The sequence below is a fragment of the Lethenteron reissneri genome, chromosome 15, assembly GCF_015708825.2.
Source record: "Lethenteron reissneri isolate LAM-NWPU_2019-01 chromosome 15, ASM1570882v1, whole genome shotgun sequence".
NCBI lineage: Eukaryota > Metazoa > Chordata > Hyperoartia > Petromyzontiformes > Petromyzontidae > Lethenteron > Lethenteron reissneri.
Window position 1 is genome coordinate 8,021,282 of NC_083793.1, and position 23,955 is coordinate 8,045,236.

The 23,955-nt window shown below is 45.3% G+C and overlaps 1 protein-coding gene across 2 annotated transcripts in view; it reads right to left on the reverse strand.

Moving 5' to 3' along the window:
• Positions 1–23,955, reverse strand: part of LOC133342659 (uncharacterized) — a 30,149-nt gene that overhangs the window by 3,242 nt on the left and 2,952 nt on the right. For both annotated transcript variants that reach the window (XM_061551966.1, XM_061551967.1), the window contains exons 3-18: positions 21,510–21,624; positions 20,633–20,807; positions 19,787–19,898; positions 19,260–19,366; positions 17,656–17,782; positions 16,927–17,047; positions 15,226–15,311; positions 13,964–14,103; positions 13,450–13,509; positions 12,979–13,045; positions 11,586–11,680; positions 9,738–9,866; positions 8,145–8,259; positions 7,377–7,514; positions 4,128–4,330; positions 3,200–3,282 (exon numbers count right to left, since the gene is read on the reverse strand). In XM_061551966.1, the coding sequence (XP_061407950.1) occupies positions 3,200–3,282; positions 4,128–4,330; positions 7,377–7,514; positions 8,145–8,259; positions 9,738–9,866; positions 11,586–11,680; positions 12,979–13,045; positions 13,450–13,509; positions 13,964–14,103; positions 15,226–15,311; positions 16,927–17,047; positions 17,656–17,782; positions 19,260–19,366; positions 19,787–19,898; positions 20,633–20,807; positions 21,510–21,624 (1,873 nt within the window). The remainder of the gene's footprint in view (positions 1–3,199; positions 3,283–4,127; positions 4,331–7,376; positions 7,515–8,144; positions 8,260–9,737; positions 9,867–11,585; positions 11,681–12,978; positions 13,046–13,449; positions 13,510–13,963; positions 14,104–15,225; positions 15,312–16,926; positions 17,048–17,655; positions 17,783–19,259; positions 19,367–19,786; positions 19,899–20,632; positions 20,808–21,509; positions 21,625–23,955) is intronic.

Consider the following 23,955-nt stretch of genomic DNA (forward strand, 5'->3'; position numbering starts at 1 on the left):
TACCTAACCCTCACAATGTAATGTAAGGATGTACTGCTGACATCAGTGCTGTGCTTATATAGGGTGTGCTTTACTCACTATTGAGTTGAGGAAAAGTCCCAATGTAGGATCCTTCTTAAAAGTGACCTTGAGACTTAATGAGGCAGGCTTTCTTTATTAAGTGAAGAATTATTATTGTTAGTACTTTATTTTAATCCAGCCAGGTGAACGTCTTTGAACTTCTTTCGCACCGTATGTAGCTAACCGTGCAAATTGGAGGTGGCTCAGCGGTAGAGGGAGTCGCTCATAATCGGAAAGGTTTGCGAGTTAAAATTCTGCTTGGAAGTTGGCTCAGCCCATCATCCCTCTGGAGTTGATAAAGTAGGCACCACTTTGTGGTGAGGTCAACAGTGCTTGTTTTGTAGGTAAGATTCATACACATTAGATTCGAAGCTTTCGTGACTGCAGGAATTACTCTTTGGTTCTTTCGGTAAAGTCACGTAGAAAATAAAATAAAATAACAATAAAATACGACGTTTCGGTTGCAACCCAAGCGGCCATCATCAGGTAAGGATAAATGATAAAACATGTTTGTCTTGGTGTGTGTCTCGCTCTGCGTGTGTGTCTGCCTATGCTGTTCCCGTGTCTGTGTTTTATCATTCATTCTTACCTGACGATGGTTACTTGTGTTGCAACCGAAACGTCATATTCTATTATTTTATTTTTTAAGTGACTTTACCGAAAGAACCAAAGAGTAATTCATAGACATGTGGAAGTTTAACCACTGTCCCAAGGCTGTAAACAGGATATGAGTACCACCTCAATGCTCATTTGAGAAATCAGCTTTGAAAAAAATAATTCATGAGATATCGCGTAATTGAACACACAAAACAATGATTGCAGATGCCATAGCAAACCTCGTTGTTATGTGTTATCGGGTCGCAGGGTATTGTTCTATTTCTTTTCACAGCTAAGCAAGGGCACTGTTTAAATACAGCAACATTTCCCTCTGAACATAAATCAGGAACACCCTTGTCAAGAATGCAGTCAATTATTATCAGAAAATGCATGTAAATATTAGGCCAGGCAAACATTTCTACGTGCAGTGTGCCTGAGAAAAGCCGCAGTGGCTGCTCTGTCAGCTGCTGGCACGAATAGGATGCGTGTGAGCGGGTCTGTTTCGCGCGCCGCGCACAGGAAAAAGCACTGAGCACACAACCGATGAAACCACGTGTCCTGCTCGGCACGGAGGTGGGGCCACCTGCGCCATGGCGCAACATAGGGGCGCCCTTGCATCTGATCGCCGTCGCGCTAACCCTTCAACGTCACCATGTGCATTGGCGCAAGTCCGAGCGCTGCGGCGGCATGCGTTGAGGCAGTGAGGCGGCCAGGCTGTGTGTCATCATGTTTCGTCATCAAAGAGGGAAAGAAAACATAATAAAATCTCTAAACGCATGCTGGTGATTTGTTTGAAATGGATTTTTTTTGGAGCTAAAATATCATTTGCTTGTTTATTCAACACGAATGTCAGATGTCTTAAGAGAGCACATTATATGAGCAAACGAACATTTGCAGGGCACCTCATTTCCCGGTCCGCTATTCTCTGTCGCCATAACAAAAATGAAACGTCGCCTAAATTATCTGCACGTTTCTTTCAGTGAAAGGCATCTTGACGGTTGCATTGGGGCAATGTCTGAAGCAGGCACCCAAAGGCAAACCGCTTAGAAAAAGTGCGCAAAATAAAAAACGATGCACGGCAGAGTTGGTGCTGCCATCAAACCTTGCAGCAACCCGTTTCGGATTGCCGGCGGCAGTGGCACCGTAGGGCCCCAGCTGTAAACAGCGGTGGCGATACCCAGGAGCAAAGGTCGCAAACGGGTTTTGATTCCTTACCCGTACCCGTACCCGGCCGCACCAGGGTCGCAAACGGGTACCCGTACCCGTACCCGGCCGTACCCGTACCCGTACCCTACCCGTACCCGGCCGGGTACGGGTAGGGTACGGGTATCGGGTACCTGATTGCGACCTCTGGGATGAAGCCATGTTGCAGTCGTGGGTGGGTTGATTCTAGGAACTTGAATTGTGAGAAGAGACAAGACGTTGGGAAATGAGTGACAAACAGTTACTCACCAGTGACTCACGGTCTACCCGTACTCATACCCGGCCGCACCAGGGTCGCAAACGGGAACCCGTACCCGTATCCGGCCGGGTACGGGTAGCCGGGTATCGGGTAGGGTATGGGTATCGGGTACCCGGTTGCAGCCTCTGTCGAGGAGAGGAATGCGGGCTACTTGGCACTGCAGAGCGAAGTCATCAGTCAGCCCCTCGCTGCGGCTGCTGAGCGTGGTCCGACTCCGCACGCACGTCCCAGAAAGATTACCGAGAGTACGACACCATTCGCTTAAATACCAATTTCAACTTTTCACAACGTAAACAAGCGATTTCCTGTTCAAATAAGCATTGAGGCACTGGTGCTCATTTCTCATTTACAGCACTGAGTCAAAGTGGTTGAAATCCCAGCATTCCTGTGATGGGGGGGGTGAGCCTATCCATAGGAAAACCACTGTTGACTTCCCCATCACTGGTATTTATTTTATCGACCCCCAGACGGATGATGGGTTGAGTTAACCCCCAACTAGGATTTGAACTCATGACCTTCGGAATACCAGCCGCTCGCTCCTGGCCGGTTAACAACGTACACATGGCGTCTAGTCAAATAATCAACGCCCAACCTAACCTTGTTACTCACTGGACATACGGTGGCCTGGCAGATATTGGCCAGCAGCACGTGCGGAGTAGAAGTGTTGGGCATAGGCACAGTGTGCAGAGTGGCCTCCACGCTGCGTGTACGCCGTAGTGGTAGCGTGCGAGGGGTGGCGGTGGATGACGCGGTAGTGCAGTGGTCAGCACACAGCGCGACGAACCCTGCGATCCAGGTTCGACTCCCGTTCTCGGCCAACATCAGTCATGAATATCTGAACCAGTGCTGGGGCCAGCCCTGGGTCGATTCAGCCTAAAATGAGTACCTGGAACGCTGTGTAAGCGTCAACACCGGGGAGACAAAGGTGGTCGAGCGTGGTGCTGGACACCCACCCCGTCATGTGTGTGTGCCGTGCCGGCCTTCTTAGGGTCCCGCGAGCAGCACTTGCCTAAACAGTCTGTTAAAAAGGCTCTTAATGGAGATATTTGTCGGTGGTGGTGACGGTAGTGGCGGGCTCACCTGTCTCCTGCCCCAGACACGCTGAGGATGTCTCCGGCACACACGGGCAGCGCCGGGTAATGCACGCACCGCATCACCGCCACCTGTGGCACAACACAGCCCGGGGCACCCGTCGATCAGAACATCTGCGAATGTGTCCAAAGTCACGCACCTGACATAGATTAGACATTCCAATTAATGTATCGACTGTTCTGAAGTCAAACATGAACCTTTATAAGTATAAGCATGGAAAATGTATACTGCTGTGATAAATAAGAATAACAAAACCCAACAATGGTAGAAGAGATTTAGTTAAAAAAAAATTTTTACCAATGAGTTGGTGTAGTGGCACAATGTATCGTGCAATGTCCTATGAACCCATTAACCCGAATTTGATTCCTGACAACGGTTAACATCGGTGGCGAATATCTGAACTGAACTGCTCCTGCTCCCCCCCCCGCCCCTATCTACTCTCTCTTCGCCAGCCGGCACTGACACACAGCGCGATGAAGTATGGTCAAACAACCCCCACGAGACTGAGGCAACGTGGGGTGGAAGCCTTCGTCCACCAATGGATTGACAACAGACCAAGGAGTGACTAATCCCATATCTGCAATTCGCATAAATATGCTAAATTCCTCTTGATATGCAAATTATTTTGTCAAGGCGCTCTTCCCCCTCCAACCCAGCTTAAATATACGCTCCAAGCCTGGTGGTGTTTCATTCAGATGCTGTCTTTCCGACAGACCTGTTCTTCACCTGAGGACGGCTGCTTGCGTTGTGGCCGAAACGTCGTGAGAATTATTTTATAATGTTTTATTTTTATTATTTTATTATTTCCCTTCTACGTGACTTTACCGAAAGAACCAAGAAGAAAAAAACAGATCCCCCGTTGAAGAAGTTACAATGTTGTTGATGATCATGACGATGACAACGACGACTCCACAACCTGCCCTCCTCGTGGCCCATCTTCCTCTGTGGCGGCGCCGAGCGCTCCCTGCAGCAGCGGTGGAGTGGCGACCCCCGGGCGTGACGCCAGCAGCACACCATGCCGCCCCATTGTCACCAACACCAGCGCCAGGTGTCGCAGCAGCGGGCGGCAGAGGCTGCGTGCGAGCGCGACCGCAGCGCTCGTGTCCTTTGGGGGCGGCCCTGGTTGTTAAAGTTTTGGGCGAGGAGAGGGTGGGGGGGGGGCAGAAGAGACACGGTCGAGTCTTTGAACGCTACGTGAAGCACCTGACCCGTCTCAGCCATGCAGGTGTAATAAGCACTCATTACACAGCTAATGAGGATTCATGCAATGCTTTACAAGCGAGATCGGGTGATTTGTCAATAATAATGATTGAGAATCTGTAATGGACGGGCGCAGTTCTTGTACACGCTCGGAGAGAAAGAGTGTTTCAATAGAAAGAGTGTTTCAACAGAAAGAGTGTTTCAACAGAAAGAGTGTTTCAACAGAAAGAGTGTTTCAACAGGCACCCCGTGCCTGTTGAAACACTCTACAGACAAGCGGCAAGGCAGCCAAAACTGATGCCAGTCGTTTCCCAACCTCTGTGGTTCTATATTTGGATGATTGGCCAACTCCATTAACGAGCATTTATACTCGTGAGAGAAAACCTGAGTGGCCCGGAAATGTATCCACGTGCTGTACTGCCATGCCCTTGTAAGCCAGGAGATGGTGACCTCGACGACAACGGGTAGGGAGTTTAAAAAAATTTGAGTGACCCACCAACCCTTGCCTCCACGGTGCAGATTACGGGTGTGCGCACCACTAGCACCCGGCTGGATGAGGGCCTCCGCAAGCCTTGTCAATTAGAAGACTCACGGCGGACTTATGATGTGTCAATTGCGGCTGAAGAACGCTTAAGCAATTTTGTTCTTGAAGTACAGCAAAGCACAAAAACAATAAAGATAAACGCGTGAAATACGTAAAAAAAAAGTGTTAAGGGAAAGTGATAGCGTGAAACTCGTCACATTGTGGCATTGAATATGGAATAGTTTGGCGAAAAATTATATTGCGGCAAACTCACTTTTCAATAATAAGACGGACACAGACTGACAAATAGGCGCAGGATCTGCTATGTGCGAGAGAGCAACTTTAATCGTGCAATTACTGTCAAAAGCGTTTCCTGTGCTTGCTGACCGGAATGCCTCCCTCGCAACAGAAGGTGAGTGCAACATCAGAATTGGATGACCGGCACGCAAGCCGGAGCTGAGTTCACATTCCTCAACACTTAGAATTGGACGATTTTTTGCAAAAGGGCCCCGCATTGATTGGCTTGTGTTTGTCATCAGCCCGCCTCAGAAATTATCTTAACCTTTCGTCAGCGCAAGAGAGAGACGTGAACGGTTTTTCCACAACGGTCCTGTCACTTACAAACGAAAGTACAGCCTCTCAGCATGAATTAGGTTTGCCATTTTAAACAAAACCACTTTAATGCGGTTGAAGTATGTTGAATATATAGTCGGCAGTCACGATACATTCCTACGATGGGAGTTAAAGGTTACATGTCAAGAATAAAAAATCAAATGCCTTGCAATGGGGTTGCCGCAAACTCTTTCGTGAACTAATCATGAATCTGCCTACGACTCGCTGACATGTGTACAAATATACTCCTAAACATGTGCATATATTAACTCGCACATATCATGTTTATAAAACCCTATTGGTGACTGTCAGTGTTGATGCAATGGTTAGTACTACTGGTGACCCGAGTTGAATTCCTGGCCACGGTTTAACCTCAGCAGCGAGTGATATCTGAACTGGTGCTGCGTTCCTCCTTCATCACTGCGCTGGCACTACGGCGTCCCTGACTTCAAGTCCAGGATTGAGCCACCTATGATTCAAAACGAGTTCTCAAGTGCGGTGAGCTGATGGGCTCAGCCAGGTCACCAACGACAGCGAATGTCCAGCTGTGATAATGAAATAAATGATCTGTTTGACTGCCACGCGATGAACATTTCTCTGCAGCAGGGTTCGCAGAATGTGCTTCCCCTGGTGTGTGGATAAAAGTGGTGACTTTGAGGGCTCTGAAATGTCGTTTCATGGTCTCTCTTTATCACAGGCCGTTCTCTAACAATGTGTCGCACTGTGCTGCGGGAGTTTAGAATGGCTACTTCATTTCATGCCAAGATGCAAATGATCACTATTGGACTAAAACTGGGAATGTATAGCAACCCTAGTATGGGTAAGTGGTCGTTTGAAGAGATCGTAGAAGTAGTTGTGTGATATCTACTTCTGCGGGCCATTCTCGAACAGGGGGCGATGCATTTCTCTGAGTTCCAAATGAACGTTCCTTCAGCTCATCAGATGATTAGCACTACTAAAACAAAGCTTCAATGAGGCACATTTCTTAAATTACAAAGATAACTGCTTATGAATGTTGAACTTCTTTCGCAATGTACGCACTGAGCCAAGCGTGCTAATCGGAGGTGCAGAAGGAACTCTGGTCCGCACCTCCGATTATCACGGTTGGCATCTTGACATGAAATGAAGTACATGTGCGTGAATCTGCCTCATTAATATTGTTTTCATCCGTAACTCACTCCTTGGGAACTCTGGCATAGAAACCTCACCTGAGCAGGAATGGAGCACCTTAGCCACTAACTGAAAGGGAAGGAATTGGAATATGAGGATAAATAGTCACTGCTTCTGCTAAACCAGCATGAAGAGCCGGACAAACGGGGAGCTGAGGGTCGGAGGTGGACTTGAGACGCAGCCACATTCCCGCAAACGCATAATGATCGTTGGTTAGACTCGAGCATCGTGTTGATGTTACTTTATTTTTCGATTTTGTCGTATTACATTATCCCCTGCCCCCCCCTCCCCCCTTATGAATACGTGACACACGATGATCGTCGCCCCCACGGTGGCGGTGTGACGGATCCAACCTTCCCCTTATAGGTCTCATACCCGTAAACGTGATGCCTTGGTATCGCTGCTCGTTTGGTTTTCAGGTATACCTCGCGAAGGACTGTATGGTTGGGTTCTTGTAAAATAAAAAAAATTACTGCTTTGGGCCCTGGATTGTTGTACAAATTATACAACAAAAATTGTGACTGCATTGACACAAATAACAACAACTCACATTCGTCCGGAGGAATGTTCTGTCCGCTAAGAAGATGACCATTGGGCAAAACGTCTCCCTTATTGTGTATTTTTTCAGTTTTAATGACAGATATTTTAGGAGTTTCTCACCGTCAGGTGTAGCGAGACCGAGTGCGCTGTTCATGGCCAGCAGCTCAGCGAGGTTTGGAGAGGTCACGCTGAGACCCCTCCAGCTGCCGGACAGGAATGGCTTCTTGGCTTTGTCGATATCGGTCGGCTCGAACCAGACTACACCAGGAGGCAGTGGAGTGGACATCGGTCATCACGACAGCGCACCACGGTAATTCATGGGATATAAATAAGGGCAGGGGTAATGCTATAGGGGCAGTTTCACAAAGTAGTCAAGCACACAGTCAACATTCCAAAACAATCCTAACAATACATTATTATTTTGCCGATTGTTATCAATAGAACCATGTAGGTTTCCACGGTTGTGCTGTATGGCTCGGTGATGTTGTTTTCAAACGACACGCCGCACAACCCAAAAACAGTTCAGAAAAATATCCATCCGCTCGTAAAATGTGGCTTCTTTATCGAATAAGTCAGCGGTCTGACACTTTAGTGAAATGAACTGTGACATCGCCATCTCACATCGGGTGGAAGAGTCAGTTCGACCGAATTTGTCCAACAGTGTATTTCAAAAGCAATTATCCCTTACCAAGTAAGGTGGACAATACATTTGTAACTAAATTGGCATTCTAATCGATTGGCATACTATGTCCAAGTAAAAGGCCAATTCTTGAACATATTAATAGGCGCCCGCATCTTTACTGGTGTCCGAAATGTACATTTCCCCGCTCCAGCTTTCCGTCATTAACCGCGAAATCTCCCAGCACACAGCACGCTGGCGGTTCCTACCTGGAACGCCGCGCTCTTTGCCCACGCCGCACACGTAGTCAATGGTGGAGACGGGGAGGTTCCCGTCCACACAAACGATGCAGGCGGAGCCGATCTGCTGCTCGAACCCCTGCACCTGCGCCCCCGGGGAACAGACGCGCTCGCATCGAGCCACCGCAATGACGACGCACAGGCGCAGCCGTGCAAGGCATGGCTGGATGTACAAGTGGGCAGCGATTCACCCCCCCCCCCCAACCGATCTGTTCTCCCAGGCCCATCTTGCTACTGCTACTCCATGCCCCCGCCCCTCCAGCTACAGCCAGGCCTTCCCCCGACCCTTCCTTAACCTCTCTCCACGTCCTGGTCTTTCCCCCAGACCTCCGGTTAGCACGGTTGGCTACGTACAGTGCCAAAAGTTATACATACATAAACAAGAGATTTATTGTTCAAATAATCATTGGGGCACTGGTCCTCATTTCTCATGTATAGCCCTGAGTCAAGTGGTTGAAATTACACACTCCTACGATGGGGGTGAGCCTATCCATAGGAAAACCACCCTTGACTTCCTGATAATTGGTATTTATTTTATCGACCCCCAGAGGGATGATGGGCTGAGTCAAACCCCAATCGGGATCTGAACCTTCGGGTTACCAGCTGCTCGCTTCACCTTAACCGCTCCCACCTGTTCTCCTGTCACCATAACGACTCCACCACTTTGAATAACCCAACTCTTCAGTTCAACGACTATAGTCCTATGTGCAATTTCATCATTGTTGAAAAGCACCTTGGAATAAGACGCTATATAAATCTACGTAAGGTAAGACGAATTGTCACGATTTTGGGGTCACGATTCGATTTGAATAGCGACTTTGCTTTGACACTGTGGCGAGTATTACGTCCCTCGTGGCTGTCGGGGTCACGTGGACTGAAGACAACATACTGTACAACATACAAGAAGTGAAAAACAAAGGTGGCCGTTTAGCAGTCAGAGCGCGAGGCCGGCATCGCCGAGATTCTAAGTTCGAATCGTGGCAGCCGCCGCCTGTGATTAAACTTGGTTTTTAAGCATAGAGAGTTGATGGTCGGTCTCAGCCCGGTCACGAAAGACTTCACAAAAAACCCATCACATGCAATTTGGATCCGCACTAAATTCCAGCTCGGAGAATGAAAAATATATCGCTTGACCATCCTGTCTGGGTGACAGGGCGGGTGGAAAAGTGCTGCCTCCAACTGGGTCAATCGGAAGTCACTTGAAGGGATCTCAAGAGGTAGCTCTGTGATATCAACTTCTGTGGGCTGTTCTCTCCAATAAAAGGTCGTTCAAAACTTCGAGAGACACCGATTTGCGAAATCGGTGATGAAATCGATGGAAAAAGATAAATAAATGAAAACGGGAGTCTATGAACATCAATTCTTACACACATGACTCGATTTCAAATCGGTGCATTGTCACATGCATAAATACCCAGCTGGCCATCTCTACACCGTCCCTTCAACCAGCCGGGCAGCGATGACGGGCACCAGCGCGGGGCCCGCCCGCCTGCCTGCCGGCTCATGAAGGCCGTGCCCCAACGAGTGCAGGCCCCCCCACCCCGCCCCCGCCGCGTTGCTCACGTAGTCGTGGGTGATGCGCCGGTGAACGTCCATGTCGCCGATGCCCACGGTGAGCTCCCCCGCGTGGTCCAGCACCGCACAGTACGTTGCTGTGCTGGCGCCCGCCACCCGCGCGATCCCACTCGTATCCTGCGCCGTCACGCACGGGCGTTAAGGGGCTCGCGTTAGGATGCGCGTCCGCAGAGCTGCATGCCCGTCGCTCTCCTTCCGCGGGTGTCTAATTCTCGCGTGTATACGTGTCTGTAGCCCATGTGCCAAGAGGGTCGGTAGGTACCATAATCGACTGGGGTGGCAAATGCTACTCATAGCTACAATTTAATGCAAGCTTACCATATACCATAATGATAATTGGTTTTTTACCCTTTTATCTGGCAACAAAACTGACACCTTTTTTACAAGGAGTCATGTTTGCATTGACCACAATACCTGCAGTCGAAATGCAAAAAAACTAAAACATAACTCTGATAATGTATGCACTGTCCTTGAAATTGATTGGTCCACACCCGAGACAGCTTTTCTTAGAGCCCAGTCTCATATGGTGTTGGATCAGATGACGCCAAAAGGCGCACAACTCAAAGACAATCCACCATCAGAGTATGAGAGCTCGGGGTAAGCATTTACACCATTGGAACCTCATTTGCCAGTAGCAAAGTACTGACACCTTTTTGACAAGGAGCCATGTTTGCATAAAAAAGGTGTCAGTTTTGTTGCCAGATAAAAGGGTAAAAAAACAATTATCATATTTTGCTACTGCCAAATGAGGTTCCAATGGTGTTACCATATACCGTTCACGGTCTGTTTTAAAAAACACATTTCATACGTACTTTGTATTCCGTAGCCGTGTCATAGCACACATTTCTCCAAAATGTTTTTTCAAAAAAACTATGATATTGTCATGGTATCCTTGTTTTACTATTACCAGCTACCACAGTGACCTTGCTATCAAACCTATTTGTAATCTACGCTTAAAATGCTTCAGGAAAATCATTGTTGACATTTGTCACCCTGGGCGGTACCGCTAAGTTATTTTTGGACCAAGGGCTCAAGGGTCATTTTTTCCATTTGCACAGGGCTCTATTTAAGTGTTCAGACAGCACAGTATATACTTAACATTTTCGAAAGCTGATTATAACGTAATATTGCATGGAAAATAAGTATTCATCCATTTGTCAATCCACTGGTGGATGAAGGCTTCCTCATCCCATCGGGTCCATGGGTTTAGTCAACCATTCTTCACCACGTCGGTCAGTGGAAGTTGAAGGCGGAGGGCATAGACATGGGAGCGTACAATTGCAACATTTGATTTTGTGGTACTGCCATCTGCTGCCAACAAGAGAGCCCGTGTGGCAAATTAGAATACCAATACAATTCACATGCCCAATGTCAAAATTAACCGGGTAGTGGCGGCTTTAACAACACATTTATATTTACGCGATCTAACCCAAAAAAACTATGTTATGGATCAAAATGAATGCAGAGGCGTTACATGTGATGTGCAAACTATTTACGAGTGGTCATGATGCATGGATTCATTAATATGACTATACTTTCACTCTCACAATCCATGCATTCATAGTGAGTATAATAATCAATCATTTTTGTGTATGTTGTATATAAATGGTTCACATTAACTGAGTTAACAGAGCTGATTAGGTTTTTGCAAAAACAATTAAACATCCTCGTTGCTCTCTCAACAAACTTTTACAAATGTCAATTTTTCTGGTTAACTTGTGTATGCCTATTAATGCCGTATTAATAATGATTAAATATATTAACCAATAAGATGGATTGTGTTCTCATTTGCTGACAAGCGTCTGTACTGCTGGAGGAAGCCAGTCCATCACGCACCATGTGGCTGATGTTGGAGATCAGCGTGCGGGCGAGAGCGTCTTCGCCCACGGCCGAGATGAACAGGGGATTCGTGCCCAGCCGTGCCAGCCCATCTGCACAACACACAGCCTGATGCTACGTTTCCATTGCCAGTAGAGAAACTAGACCCGAGCCAGGAACGGCCCAGCTTGGTTCGTTTCCTGTCCAAATAGCTTTAAGAGCTTTGTGGTGCCATCAACTTCAACCCTCCCATTATACCCCCCCCCCATTCCTACCCAATTCCCTATCCCTTACCCTGTGCAGCCGGAGGGGAAGTCATCATATATTTTTAAAACCAATTCAACATATACTTGAGGGACAATTTCCCATTACGGGGATCCCCTTGACATAATAACAAAATTCTTTAAAACATTTCTTTACATTATGGGCGCAATATGTATTATTAAGATGTAGGTTTTCACAGCTAATATTGTGATTCATAATACATTTTTGGGTCACGGTCTTTCGACAGAAACTTGGCCTAATGCAAAAATCTATTATGCCAACTCAAACAACGATCAATATATATATTTTACGCTGTGATTCTTTCACGAAAAACATGCCCCTGAAGTTGGCCCAATTGACAAGACGTCGTCGGACACTCGTGCCATTTCCACGTCGGCGTTCTGATGTAACATGACTGTTTTCGAGGGTGACTGAGGTGAAGGTCTTAAATCTCTCCTTTGGAAAGTGAGACGCACTGCCCACCGTGTGACATGGCCCAGTTGGGACTGGCTTAGCCCGGGCACAGGTATGGTACGGCTGGAGGAGAAATGGGGGCCAAACCCACCTGTCTGATTTACTAATTGCATTGCTCATTGGAATGTGGCATAAGTGTCCCTGATCTCTCTTCTTGGTTCTTTCGGTAAAGTCACGTAGAAGGGAAATAATAAAGTAATAAAAATAAAACATAATAAAATACAATTCTCACGACGTTTCGGCCACAACGCAAGCAGCCATCCTCAGGTGAAGAACAGGTCTGTTGGAAAGACAGACCACAACGCAAGCAGCCGTTCTCAGGTGAAGAACAGGTCTGTCGGAAAGACAGCTGTCTGACAGCTGTCTTTCTGACAGACCTGTTCTTCACCTGAGGATGGCTGCTTGCGTTGTGGTCTGACAGCTGTCTTTCCGACAGACCTGTTCTTCACCTGAGGACGGCTGCTTGCGTTGTGGCCGAAACGTCGTGAAAATTATTTTATTATGTTTTATTTTTATTATTTTATTACTTCCCTTCTACGTGACTTTACCGAAAGAACCAAGAAGATGAATCCCTGCAGTCACGAAAGCTTTAAATCGAAATGCCCCTGACCTGTCTCGGCAGAGTTTTATTGCAGGGATGGATCACAGACATTGGAGAGTCCTGCCAACTCACCTGCAAGGTTCCTCCCAACACCGCCAAACGACTGGCGCACCGTGCCGTAGTTCGTTTGGCCACCAAACTGCATGCATGCGTGCACGACAGTGGAAAGGATTTGCAACAGGTAAGCAAGCTGATGACCAATAGGAAAACGCCGAGTTTACAGATGGCAAACTCTATCCTAGTATTGCCTTTGATAGGAGAGGAATCTAGTAGTGGTTACCACTGGCACTCAATTTATCTGATGTGATGAATTTCACAATTATCCACAATTACCCACAGATAAGGTGACCCGGAAAAGTAGGTTCACACATGTGCTAAATGCATCAAATCATCTGTGTTTATCTGCGTGTGATCACGGACAAAAACAAGATTGCGCAATGCACTAACAACATTCCCCACATCTAGAAATAACATGCTGAAGATCTGTAAAAAAGATTATTTGTGAGGTATTAACATTTATCCATTGCTCACAAGCACGCTCACCTGAATATTGCTGGATTTTATTCTTGCAACAAAGTCCACATTACAGCCTCCAATAACCACCTTCCACACACACACACGCGCACATACAAAATCACATGCAGTTGCTTCATAACAACTACAAAAACACCACCAATTTATCCAATAACCACCTTCCACACACACACACGCGCACATATAAAATCACATGCAGTTGCTTCATAACAACTACAAAAACACCACCGATTTATCCAATAACCACCTTCCACACACACACACACGCGCGCACATACAAAATCACATGCAGTTGCTTCATAACAACTACAAAAACACCACCGATTTATCCAATAACCACCTTCCACACACACACACACACACTCGCACATACAAAATCACATGCAGTTCCTTCATAAGAACTACAAAAACACCACCGATTTATCCGCCGGGGCAAACATCATTGCTATTAAATCGTGAATGCGCATACGAGTCTAATAAAGAAACATGTAAACAACGTTCATCGATCCCTTAAAGCACGCACCGGCCTCAACTCCATTTTGTCCTGCTTTTCAGGAAGAGCGCGGAGGGTGCTCCGTCCACTGGGTGCCCCATGCTGCTTCTCCGACAGCTTGCAGGCGATCCCGGCTCCAACATCCGCATTGTTCTTTATCAGCGCGATGTCTGAACGCTCGTCAGGGTAGAGAAACGAGACGCTTCACGTAGAGCATGGCCGCGCCGCTGCTGCGTCCGTGGTTGTGCCCGTGTAGCTCTCCCGAAGAAGATCTCCCAGCGAGCGGAGCGAATGGTCGGGACGTAAAACCGTACGAGGCACAGTGCACCCTGAAGACACACACAGCGGCGAGCGACCAAATTGCCCGTGTGGCTGCACCTTGTTTAGACTGGGTGCAAACACTCGGGGAGGCAGAAAAACCCAATTTTAAACAAACTCACACAAATATTAAACGCAAGTGTGGTGAACTTACTTCGCGTTTGGGAGCGCTGCAATATGATGCTCTAACAGCAGAGGGCGAGCTGTATGTACATTAAAACTTCTTTCGCACCGTACGTAGCCAACCGTATTAATCGGAGTGTGGGGGAAGGACAACAAACTAAACACAAAAAGCAGTTCTGAAAAAATCAGTTTTCAATCCAGATGATTTAAAAGTACATAACTCCAGTGGCTTCCTAATATCGGACAAAAGAGCATTCCAGACGGCTGCAGATGTGCGTACACTTTATACACGAGCACTACATCACCCTCAATGTCTTCACTAACCTCTTCACCCCCCTTCTCTTAACTTCCTCTCTGTCAAGTGCTTTGTTATTTTCAAGATCTTTCATGGACTCACTCCTGCATAACTTTTCCCTCTCATTTCACTCCACTCCCCTTCACGTCTTCTGTGCTCCAGTAGCCGAGGCATTATCTCAAAATCGCCTCATCAAGCTCTGCTCAAAGGGAGGTCCCTCCTTCTCTGCTGCTGCTTCTGGGTCTGTAACTCCTTCTCCCTGGTCATCAGCGCTGCCAACTTCCTGTTCATGTTCAAGTCAAAGCTCAAGACCTGCCTCGTCTCATATATGTGTCCTATCTATGAAATGTCTTAAACATACCTTTATACAGCAGTTCCCCAGAATGAACGTCTTACTTTTATAGAGCATCCTGAGATTCAGCTGCATTTGGATGCTATGTAAATCCAAATTGCATTGTATATTGTGTTTGTTTCGGATTTACATCTGGCATGGAGCACAAGGTTGGCCAGATTCTATGCACTGTATGTTGAACTTCTTTCGCACCAACAAGGATACTGGCTTCAAGAGACTGCCCTTGCGTGAGTTCGTTAACTCGTCGCAGGATGAAGGGTGTTACTTCCTTTCCCACGATCTGTTGTTCCCTGTAAAAGGTGAAAACATTAACGGTCATATTTATCCTGTGGTGAATTACACAACATTTAAGACCGGGAGCCAGAGGAGAGCCTCACCATTCTGGCAAATCGCCCGATGAAGCTGGATGGGATTACCAGCGAAACGTCGTACTCGAATTTTAAATGATGTTGATTCACTCTTCAACACACCGGTGGGCTAAAGAAGTTAATTATTTTGTCCTTTGTAAACGTGACACATTTTTTACTGTTTGGCCATGTCGGGTGGTGGAGGGTTACGACACATTTATAAATAAATTTCGATTTAAAGCTTTCGTGACTGCAGGGATTCATCTTCTTGGTTCTTTCGGTAAAGTCACGTAGAAGGGAAATAATAAAATAATAAAAATAAAACATAATAAAATAATTCTCACGACGTTTCGGCCACAACGCAAGCAGCCGTCCTCAGGTGAAGAACAGGTCTGTCGAGGAGACAGAGTCTGACATGTAACAGGGGCGTCTCCTCGACAGACCTGTTCTCCACCTGAAGACGGCTGCTTGCGTTGTGGCTGAAACGTCGTGAGAATTATTGTATTATGTTTTATTTTTATTATTTTATTACATTCCTTCTACGTGACCTGACCGAAAGAACCAAGAAGACATTTATAAATAACGCGATCTAACCCAAAAACCGATATAATGAATACACAACATATGTTGCATCAAGCTGATACCCATGTTTTTGTCAGTAAATTTGGCAAAATTCTAGCTCAGATACATAAAAGTCACTGTCAGACATTTTTCACTTTGCAAGTCAAAACAAAAACTTTACAGGATATGTAACAGGGGCGTCCCAAATGTGAATATAGAGGCCGACTGAAGTGTTCTCGGAAGTAGCTAATTTGACGTTATCTTCCGGGGGCCTATCTCTGACACAGGGCGATGCAATGTTAGATGTTGACAATGCAAATTTCTATGTCCCGTGACAAGATGCCATTGGCAAAAATGTAGAATTACAGAAACTGTAAACATGTTAAGATTAAAAATTTCCCACAGTGATGCTATGCATTACCATGAGTCATAGTCACAACTTGGATTCAAATAAATATAATCTACTGTTATGTCTGACTTTTAGCATTTTGTTTGTATCGGTTGTAAAAATTTTTATCTAATTTGAACCGATGTTTCTGCTCCATTATCGTAAATGTAACATGGATATAATTATCCGAATTTGTCAGTAATGTCTTCTCACGCGTACACATTTCTGCACATATCGTGAGTGGAAGAACCGATATTAATCAGTGAATCGATGTTATGACTAATTACCTGTCATGCAATCAGAGGGAAACTACTACATAAGTTTTGCACGGTTGTGTCGTGCAGGTCTGCAGTGTTTAGGTTGTAATGTGTATTCTTCAGCACTATGTCCGACGTTTCACGGGACATGCTTGCAGCTTCTTCAGGACCTGAACAGAGCAGCTCACGCCCTGCGTAATCGAGGAATAACGTGAGCTGTTGTTTCGTTCCTGAGGAAGCTGCCAGCACGTGGAGCGAAACGTCCGACGTTGTGCCGAACGGCGCGCGGTACAATCGGAAAACGCATCGAAGAGCTACGTCAGAGGGATGTCTGACGGAACAGACGACGCACGTGGCTTCTCGCAGGGCCTGCTGGATGGCTGCCTCGATGAGCTGCCCCTCCACGGCGTGACGCTCTGGCACGGGCACCGCAATCAGCACTCCGCTGCCCAACCCCAACCTCAGCCCGCTCGCTGCACAGAGCACACGGGACATGCACCCTCGACCAGTGGTTATGACATACCGTCAACAGGAATAACAAGTTCTAGGTATGAAGCTTTCGTAACTGCAGGAATCCATACTCTTTGGTTCTTTCGGTAAAGTCACATAGGTATAAGTTCTAGGTAACCGAATTTACACCGGCAGTGATTGCTGGTGGTGGAGTGGCAATACTGCTCGCCAGGCAACAGAGACCTTCCACTGAGCGATGATTTTTAAATCCTTTATATTAAGTTCACTTGCTTGCTTGCTTGCGCGCTTACGACCGTGCAAATCTTTCGGTCGTTTTTTAACCCACTTCCTGTGATCCAATCGAGCTGACATTTTCCACAAAGACTCGTTGTGCGTGACAATTAATTTTCGTGAAAACTTTTTTCCAAAATTTTACACTTTTTAGGAAAAAAAAAGATATTTAATTACCAATTGCTTAATGGTGGCAGGCAATCATCTGACCCATAGGTGGCAGCCATCTCAAGCCAGAGGACGAGAGGACTCTAGCCGCCACGCATATAAAGAATTTATAGTGAAAAACTTTGTTTTTACGAGTTAATTTTTATTGTGGTTCATCTCCGTGGCCCGTTACCTATGAGCTCAGCGGCCTGCTCCTCTGTCTCCACATTATACGGAGATAGGAAGCCGCTTCTTGGTGTGAAGAAGGCAGGGAAGTCTCTGGATGATCCAAATGTAGTGACACAGACGCCCTGAGTTTCCTGGTGAATAGCATGCACACATCGGTATAAGGCTGCAATGCGGTCAGAAACTAGACAACTCTATTTGTTAAAACTATGGGAGGTGCACAGTAATGAGTGATGACATTTACATTCGAAACTCTGGAAACTAGCATTGCATCACCCTGTCAGATGATGGCATCATGAAACTAGTTTAACACGTAGTACGCTTTCGCGACCAATATCATCCATAATAAAGGTTTTGGGTTTAAATTGCGTAAATATATGTGTCGTTAAAACCCGCCACATTGTGCAAGAGCGCAGCTGCGTGGTCAACACATCTACGCCTCTATATAAGGAACGAAACAGTAAGACTTCTCCACAAATCTGGCTGTCGCCTGATGAAGCTAGTTGTAATTACTGGTGAAACGTCGTACTCAGATTGTAAATGTTGTGGCTTGGCTCTCCAACACACCGGTGTGCTGTACTAGTACGCTATACACTATACACTACACTACTACAGTATACACGAGTGCTGTACTAGTATACTATACACTACACTATACACTACAATACTACACTATACACTACTAAACTACACACTAGTGCTGTACTAGTGACGAATTGGCCACGTTCTGTTTACGTGACAACCCTTACTAGTTGGCTGTGTCGGGTGGTGGCGGGTTTTAACGACACATTTATATATTTACGCGATCTAACCCAAAAACCTTTATTATGGATCATGAAACTACTTCTGAATTCTGTATCCGCACTAGAGGTGCAATATTTAACCCTCCCTGCAAATACGGGGTGCTTAAACATTTTTTCAACACTTATATGAGACTATCGTTTTTAATGGAAAAAGTACAGATAATACACTGAAACATGATAACAAATGTACGTGCACATTTCTTGTGGTATTGTTGCAAATTCTCGGAAGTGCTAATATAATTTTTTGAAGCACACTGTAGTATTTATTACATGGCAATCAAGCCAAATTAAGTGAAAAAACGTTATTAAATCCTTTATATTAAGTTCGCTTGCTTGCTTGCTTAGGACCGTGCAAATCTTTCGGTAGTTTTTGAACCCACTTCCCGTGATCCAATCGAGCTGACATTTTGCACACAGACTCGTGCGTGATAATGAATTTTCGTGAAATATTTTTTCCAAAATTTTACACTGTTTAGGGAAAAATAAATAAATATTTATTTACCAATTGGTTAATGCTGGCACACAATCATCTGACCCATAGGTGGCAGCCATCTCAAGCGAGAGGACTCTAGCCGCCCCGATGCCACGCATATAAAGGATTTATAGTGAAAAACTTTGTTTTTACGGGTAAATTTTTTTTCACATACATGGGGGACTGGGCTGAGATGCAGTAACTCATTACAACTTGCGTAGCGAAAACCTCTGATCAACATGCAGCGTCTCGGTGGTGCTGGCTCATGGCTGACCCCTGAGCTACCCGGTCATGTCATGTGATAATGTTGGATCTTTGACGGTATATTCAACGTACCAAATACTCAAGTGTCCTTCCAATGTCCAATATCGATTTAATGCCGGCCGACACAACAGCAATGGGTGTTCTTCCTAACTCAGTGAGATCAGCACTTATGTCAAGACCTGCAGGAAAATAACAACGTAACAGTATAAATTTCGATTTAAAGCTTTCGTGACTGCAGGGATTCATCTTCTTGGTTCTTTCGGTAAAGTCACGTAGAAGGAAAATAATAAAATAATAAAAAAACATAACATGCATTTATTATTATTTTATTATTTCAACAATAAAATAATAAAATAATAAAAATACAACATATGTTTTATTTTTATTGTTTTAATGTTTTATTTTTATTATTTTATTATTTAAATAATAAAATAATAAAGATAAAACATTATGTTTTATTTTTATTCTTTAATTATTTTCCTTCTACGTGACTTTACCGAAAGAACCAAGAAAACGTAACAGTAATTATTAATAAACTCACACTTTTACCATTTATTACACGAAAAGGTGCTTTAGGAAAATTTCACAGAAAGCCTCACTTGATTGGACATCTCTGTGGACACCGCCGATGCCGCCCGTCACAAAGACATGGATCCCTGCCTTGTGGGCGGCTATCATCGTACCAGACACGGTGGTCCCTCCAGACAATCCCTGCCGATTCCACAAGCAGCACATTACATGCAAGAAATATCCAGTGTGAACAAAGCATTTTGTTTATACCGATTAAATCTATATCTGTTGCTGCAGGTATCAATGAAAAGTTGCCAGAACAATGACGGTTATAATTGTAGCACACTCAGTCACTTTCTGTCACTGCAAGGACTGCTTACAGTGACAGAAGTATGTCGCCTGCCATTTCTATTCAGCCCTAAGTAAGTTAAAAATTCCCCACCCGTAGATTATTTGCATTATCAATATCTATGAAGATCAAGATGTCAACGTACGTATCTTGAACTTATTTCCCACTGTACGTAGCCAACCATGCTAATCAGAGGTGCGGGAAATGGTCAAAGCCTTTGATCTCACCAAACCTCTCCAACGTTTTTTACTCTGTCAGATGCCACCATTGCTGCACAATAGACACACGACCATCAAGACCTATCCGAATAGTATCTCACCATCTGCTCTTAGGTCTTCCCCTTGATCGCCGGATTTGTGAAGACAGTTCCAATGTGTGTCTTGTTAACCGGCCCTCCACCGTCCTGAAAACACCTCCTACCCAACCAGGGCCAGCACGAGGTGGGTACTGGGATGGGGGGTTGGTGGGCCCTGCCCCCCATCTGAAACGAACTGGAAGTGGGCCTGTACCCAACAAAGCCTTGTTTTTCTGGCCACGGCACCACTTCGCTACACTGTGACTGCTACACGTCCACTGCTCTCCGTACTTGGGCGACGACGTAGGCCAGGTCTCGGCGGGACACCTTGACGGCGTCGGGAATCTGCGCCAGCTGAGCCAGCTCCGATTCCTCCAGGCCCACGTGAATCCTGCCGCTCAGCACGCCCACCGTGGCCGGCACGGCGCCACGCCGTGCCACAATCGCCTCCACCTCCAGCGCAGTCCTGCACTCGCCAGCGGACGCTCATTACAGTACCTGCAGCTCGGGCGTAACGGTACATCCTTTGAAATTGATTCTTGAGCTCGCATTATTAATTGAAGTAATAAAATATAATATTCAGCCCTTTATAGTAATAGATTTTTACCCTTTCAACTGGTACAAAAACTGACACCTTAATACAAGGCATCATGTTTGCAATAACCACAACACAAGCAGTCAAAATGCAAACAAAAAGAAACAACTCTGATGATGATAATGATATGCACTGTCCTTGCTTGCATTTTGACTGCTTGTGTTGTAGTTATTGCAAACATGATGCCTTGTATAAAGGTGTCAGTTTTTGTACCAGTTGAAATGGTAAAAACCTATTACTATATTTTGTCACTGGTAAAGGAGGTCTCATAGTATACAGCCCTGTGTCAGTCCACTGCTTAATGAAGGCCTTTCCGTGCTGTGAGGCGGGGTAGGATCGTTGGCGACCGTTGCGCAACAGTGAGAGGTGGTAAAGGTTTGGGGAGGCGGTCATCAAGCAGTGGATTGACCATGGGAGCTGATGATGAAACGCTTATTGACAGTGCTGTTTCTGGACGAGGCCCTCCCCACGCCATGTTCGTCACGGAGGGAGGGTTGTTTGACCCTCCGTGACCGACATGGGTTGCAGGTGAGATTGTTGCGGATTGTTGCGTATTGTGTGATCGTGAAGCACCTGAGGTTGTGTGGGTAGGGCATGCCGTGGGTGACAATGGTGCTCTCCAAAGCAACCACCGGCTGCTGCTTTGCCAAGGCGTCCGCCACATGGGGGTGCACCCTGACCCCATCACCTGCAATGATCACGCATCTCCAAGTCAGCTCCGTAACGTCGCACATCATAATTTTAATTCACGTAGAGTGGATTTAGACTGAGCAAATGGTCAAGCTAGCCTTCTAATTATGATGAACCAATTTAAGATGCTCTTGGTCTCATACGATCACTGATGACTTGTTTACACAACCACTCCTGTTCAATGAGAGAATAAGTACTCGAAAGACAGTTTGGGTTTAAAGTAATGTACGTGTACAGCTGTTTTGGAAATCCACTGCTGGATGAGGGTCTCCCCACGCCATGTGGGCCCTGGGGGTTAATTGAACATTCTTTGGTTTTTTCGGTAAAGTCACGTATAAAAATAAAATAATAAATTAAATAATAGCATACGACGTTTCGATTGCAACACAAGCAATCATCATCAGGTATAATGAAATAGCGACATAGAATATAACCAGAAAACTATAGACAGACATATAAGCAGACAGATATCACCAAGATACATAGAGAGAGCAACCCAGGTACAGAGAGAGGTGATCGTCTCTGTGGGGTGGCCTTAAATAGACAGAGGGGGGCGGAGGCAGAGAGAGGGAGGGGGTAGGGAAAACATTTACATGTCAATGAGTACGAAGGGAGGGGAGTAAGGTAAGCAGGCTTAGAGGGAGACAGAACACACTAAATTAAATAACCTAGCAAAGTATCGAAATGTTATGTAAAACGACACAGAGAGTCGGTCAACACACAATTAACGCATTGCCTGGTCGATTACGTATTTCAAAGATTGCTAAGTTAGAATTTAAGTGTGAAAATTCCAAAGAAAGACAAAACATAAAAAAGAGGAACGGAGACACACAGACAGAGCAGAACCTCTTTTTTATGTTTTGGAATTTTCACACTTAAATTCTAACTTAGCAATCTTTGAAATACGTAATCGACCAGGCAATGCGTTAATTGTGTGTTGACCGACTCTCTGTGTCGTTTTACATAACATTTCGATACTTTGCTAGGTTATTTAATTTAGTGTGTTCTGTCTCCCTCTAAGCCTGCTTACCTTACTCCCCTCCCTTCGTACTCATTGACATGTAAATGTTTTCCCTACCCCCTCCCTCTCTCTGCCTCCGCCCCCCTCTGTCTATTTAAGGCCACCCCACAGAGACGATCACCTCTCTCTGTACCTGGGTTGCTCTCTCTATGTATCTTGGTGATATCTGTCTGCTTATATGTCTGTCTATAGTTTTCTGGTTATATTCTATGTCGCTATTTCATTATACCTGATGATGATTGCTTGTGTTGCAATCGAAACGTCGTATGCTATTATTTAATTTATTATTTTATTTTTATACGTGACTTTACCGAAAAAAACAAAGAATAATTCCTGCAGTCACGAAAGCTCCAAAATTAAGATTAATTGAACATTCTTCAGTAAAGTTTATTTTGAATTACCCTGTGAGCCAATAAGCTCTTAAATCGGGTTTCATCAACAAAAAGTAACACCACCGGCTTCCCCGACATATGCAACAAGTCAGAGTAAAAGAAAATATTAATGAACAGATAAGCGAAAAAAAAAATATAGCAAATCATAATCGCAATGAAAAAAAGAAAAAAAAAGAAACAAAAACAAGTGAAATATGTATTATGAAAATAGCATGCTTTATCTAAAAAAATACTAATTAAAATCTGCCATATTCATAATTGTAATGCAGATTTGGCATAAAACACGATGGCATTAGTGAGGAATAAATAAAACAGCATCTATAAAAAAAACCTGCAATGCGATAAAGTGGTCGCTTACAGGAAATTCATATTTTGCAGCTCGTCGAACTCTTTATACATTGGCAGCAGGGCACGAATTCACATGAAAGTAGCGATTTGCAGTCCAAATTTTGTGCCAATATTGTGCCACAGACAAGGAGGGGCAGCCACCATAAACGCTCGTTCACCAAAACTTGTTTTATGTCTGGGAACGCTCAACACGAGTGATGAACTCCTCAGGTTAGGTCTGCCCTCCGGTCATGTCAACAAATCCAACAAATATTCTGCCGAATTACCATTAAGGATATTGTAAATAAACGCCTGCTAAATCGTCCTGCGATCATGGAGTGATGTTAATTTCGTTTTTTTGTCCGTCACAATGACGAGTCGACTTATAATGGGCATCCGGAGCAAATCTTGGAGCAGAATTATAAGTGGGAATGAGCTTATTCAGTGTTGTATTGGAGGCGGCTTGATACACAACGCCACATGAGTAAAATAATGGTAGTAAGGTAGTCCTTACCAATTCTAACAAAAACTTAGCTGGCAAGCAATGTTTATGTCTGTAGAGAAAGTTAGTTTTTAATTTTGCATTCCT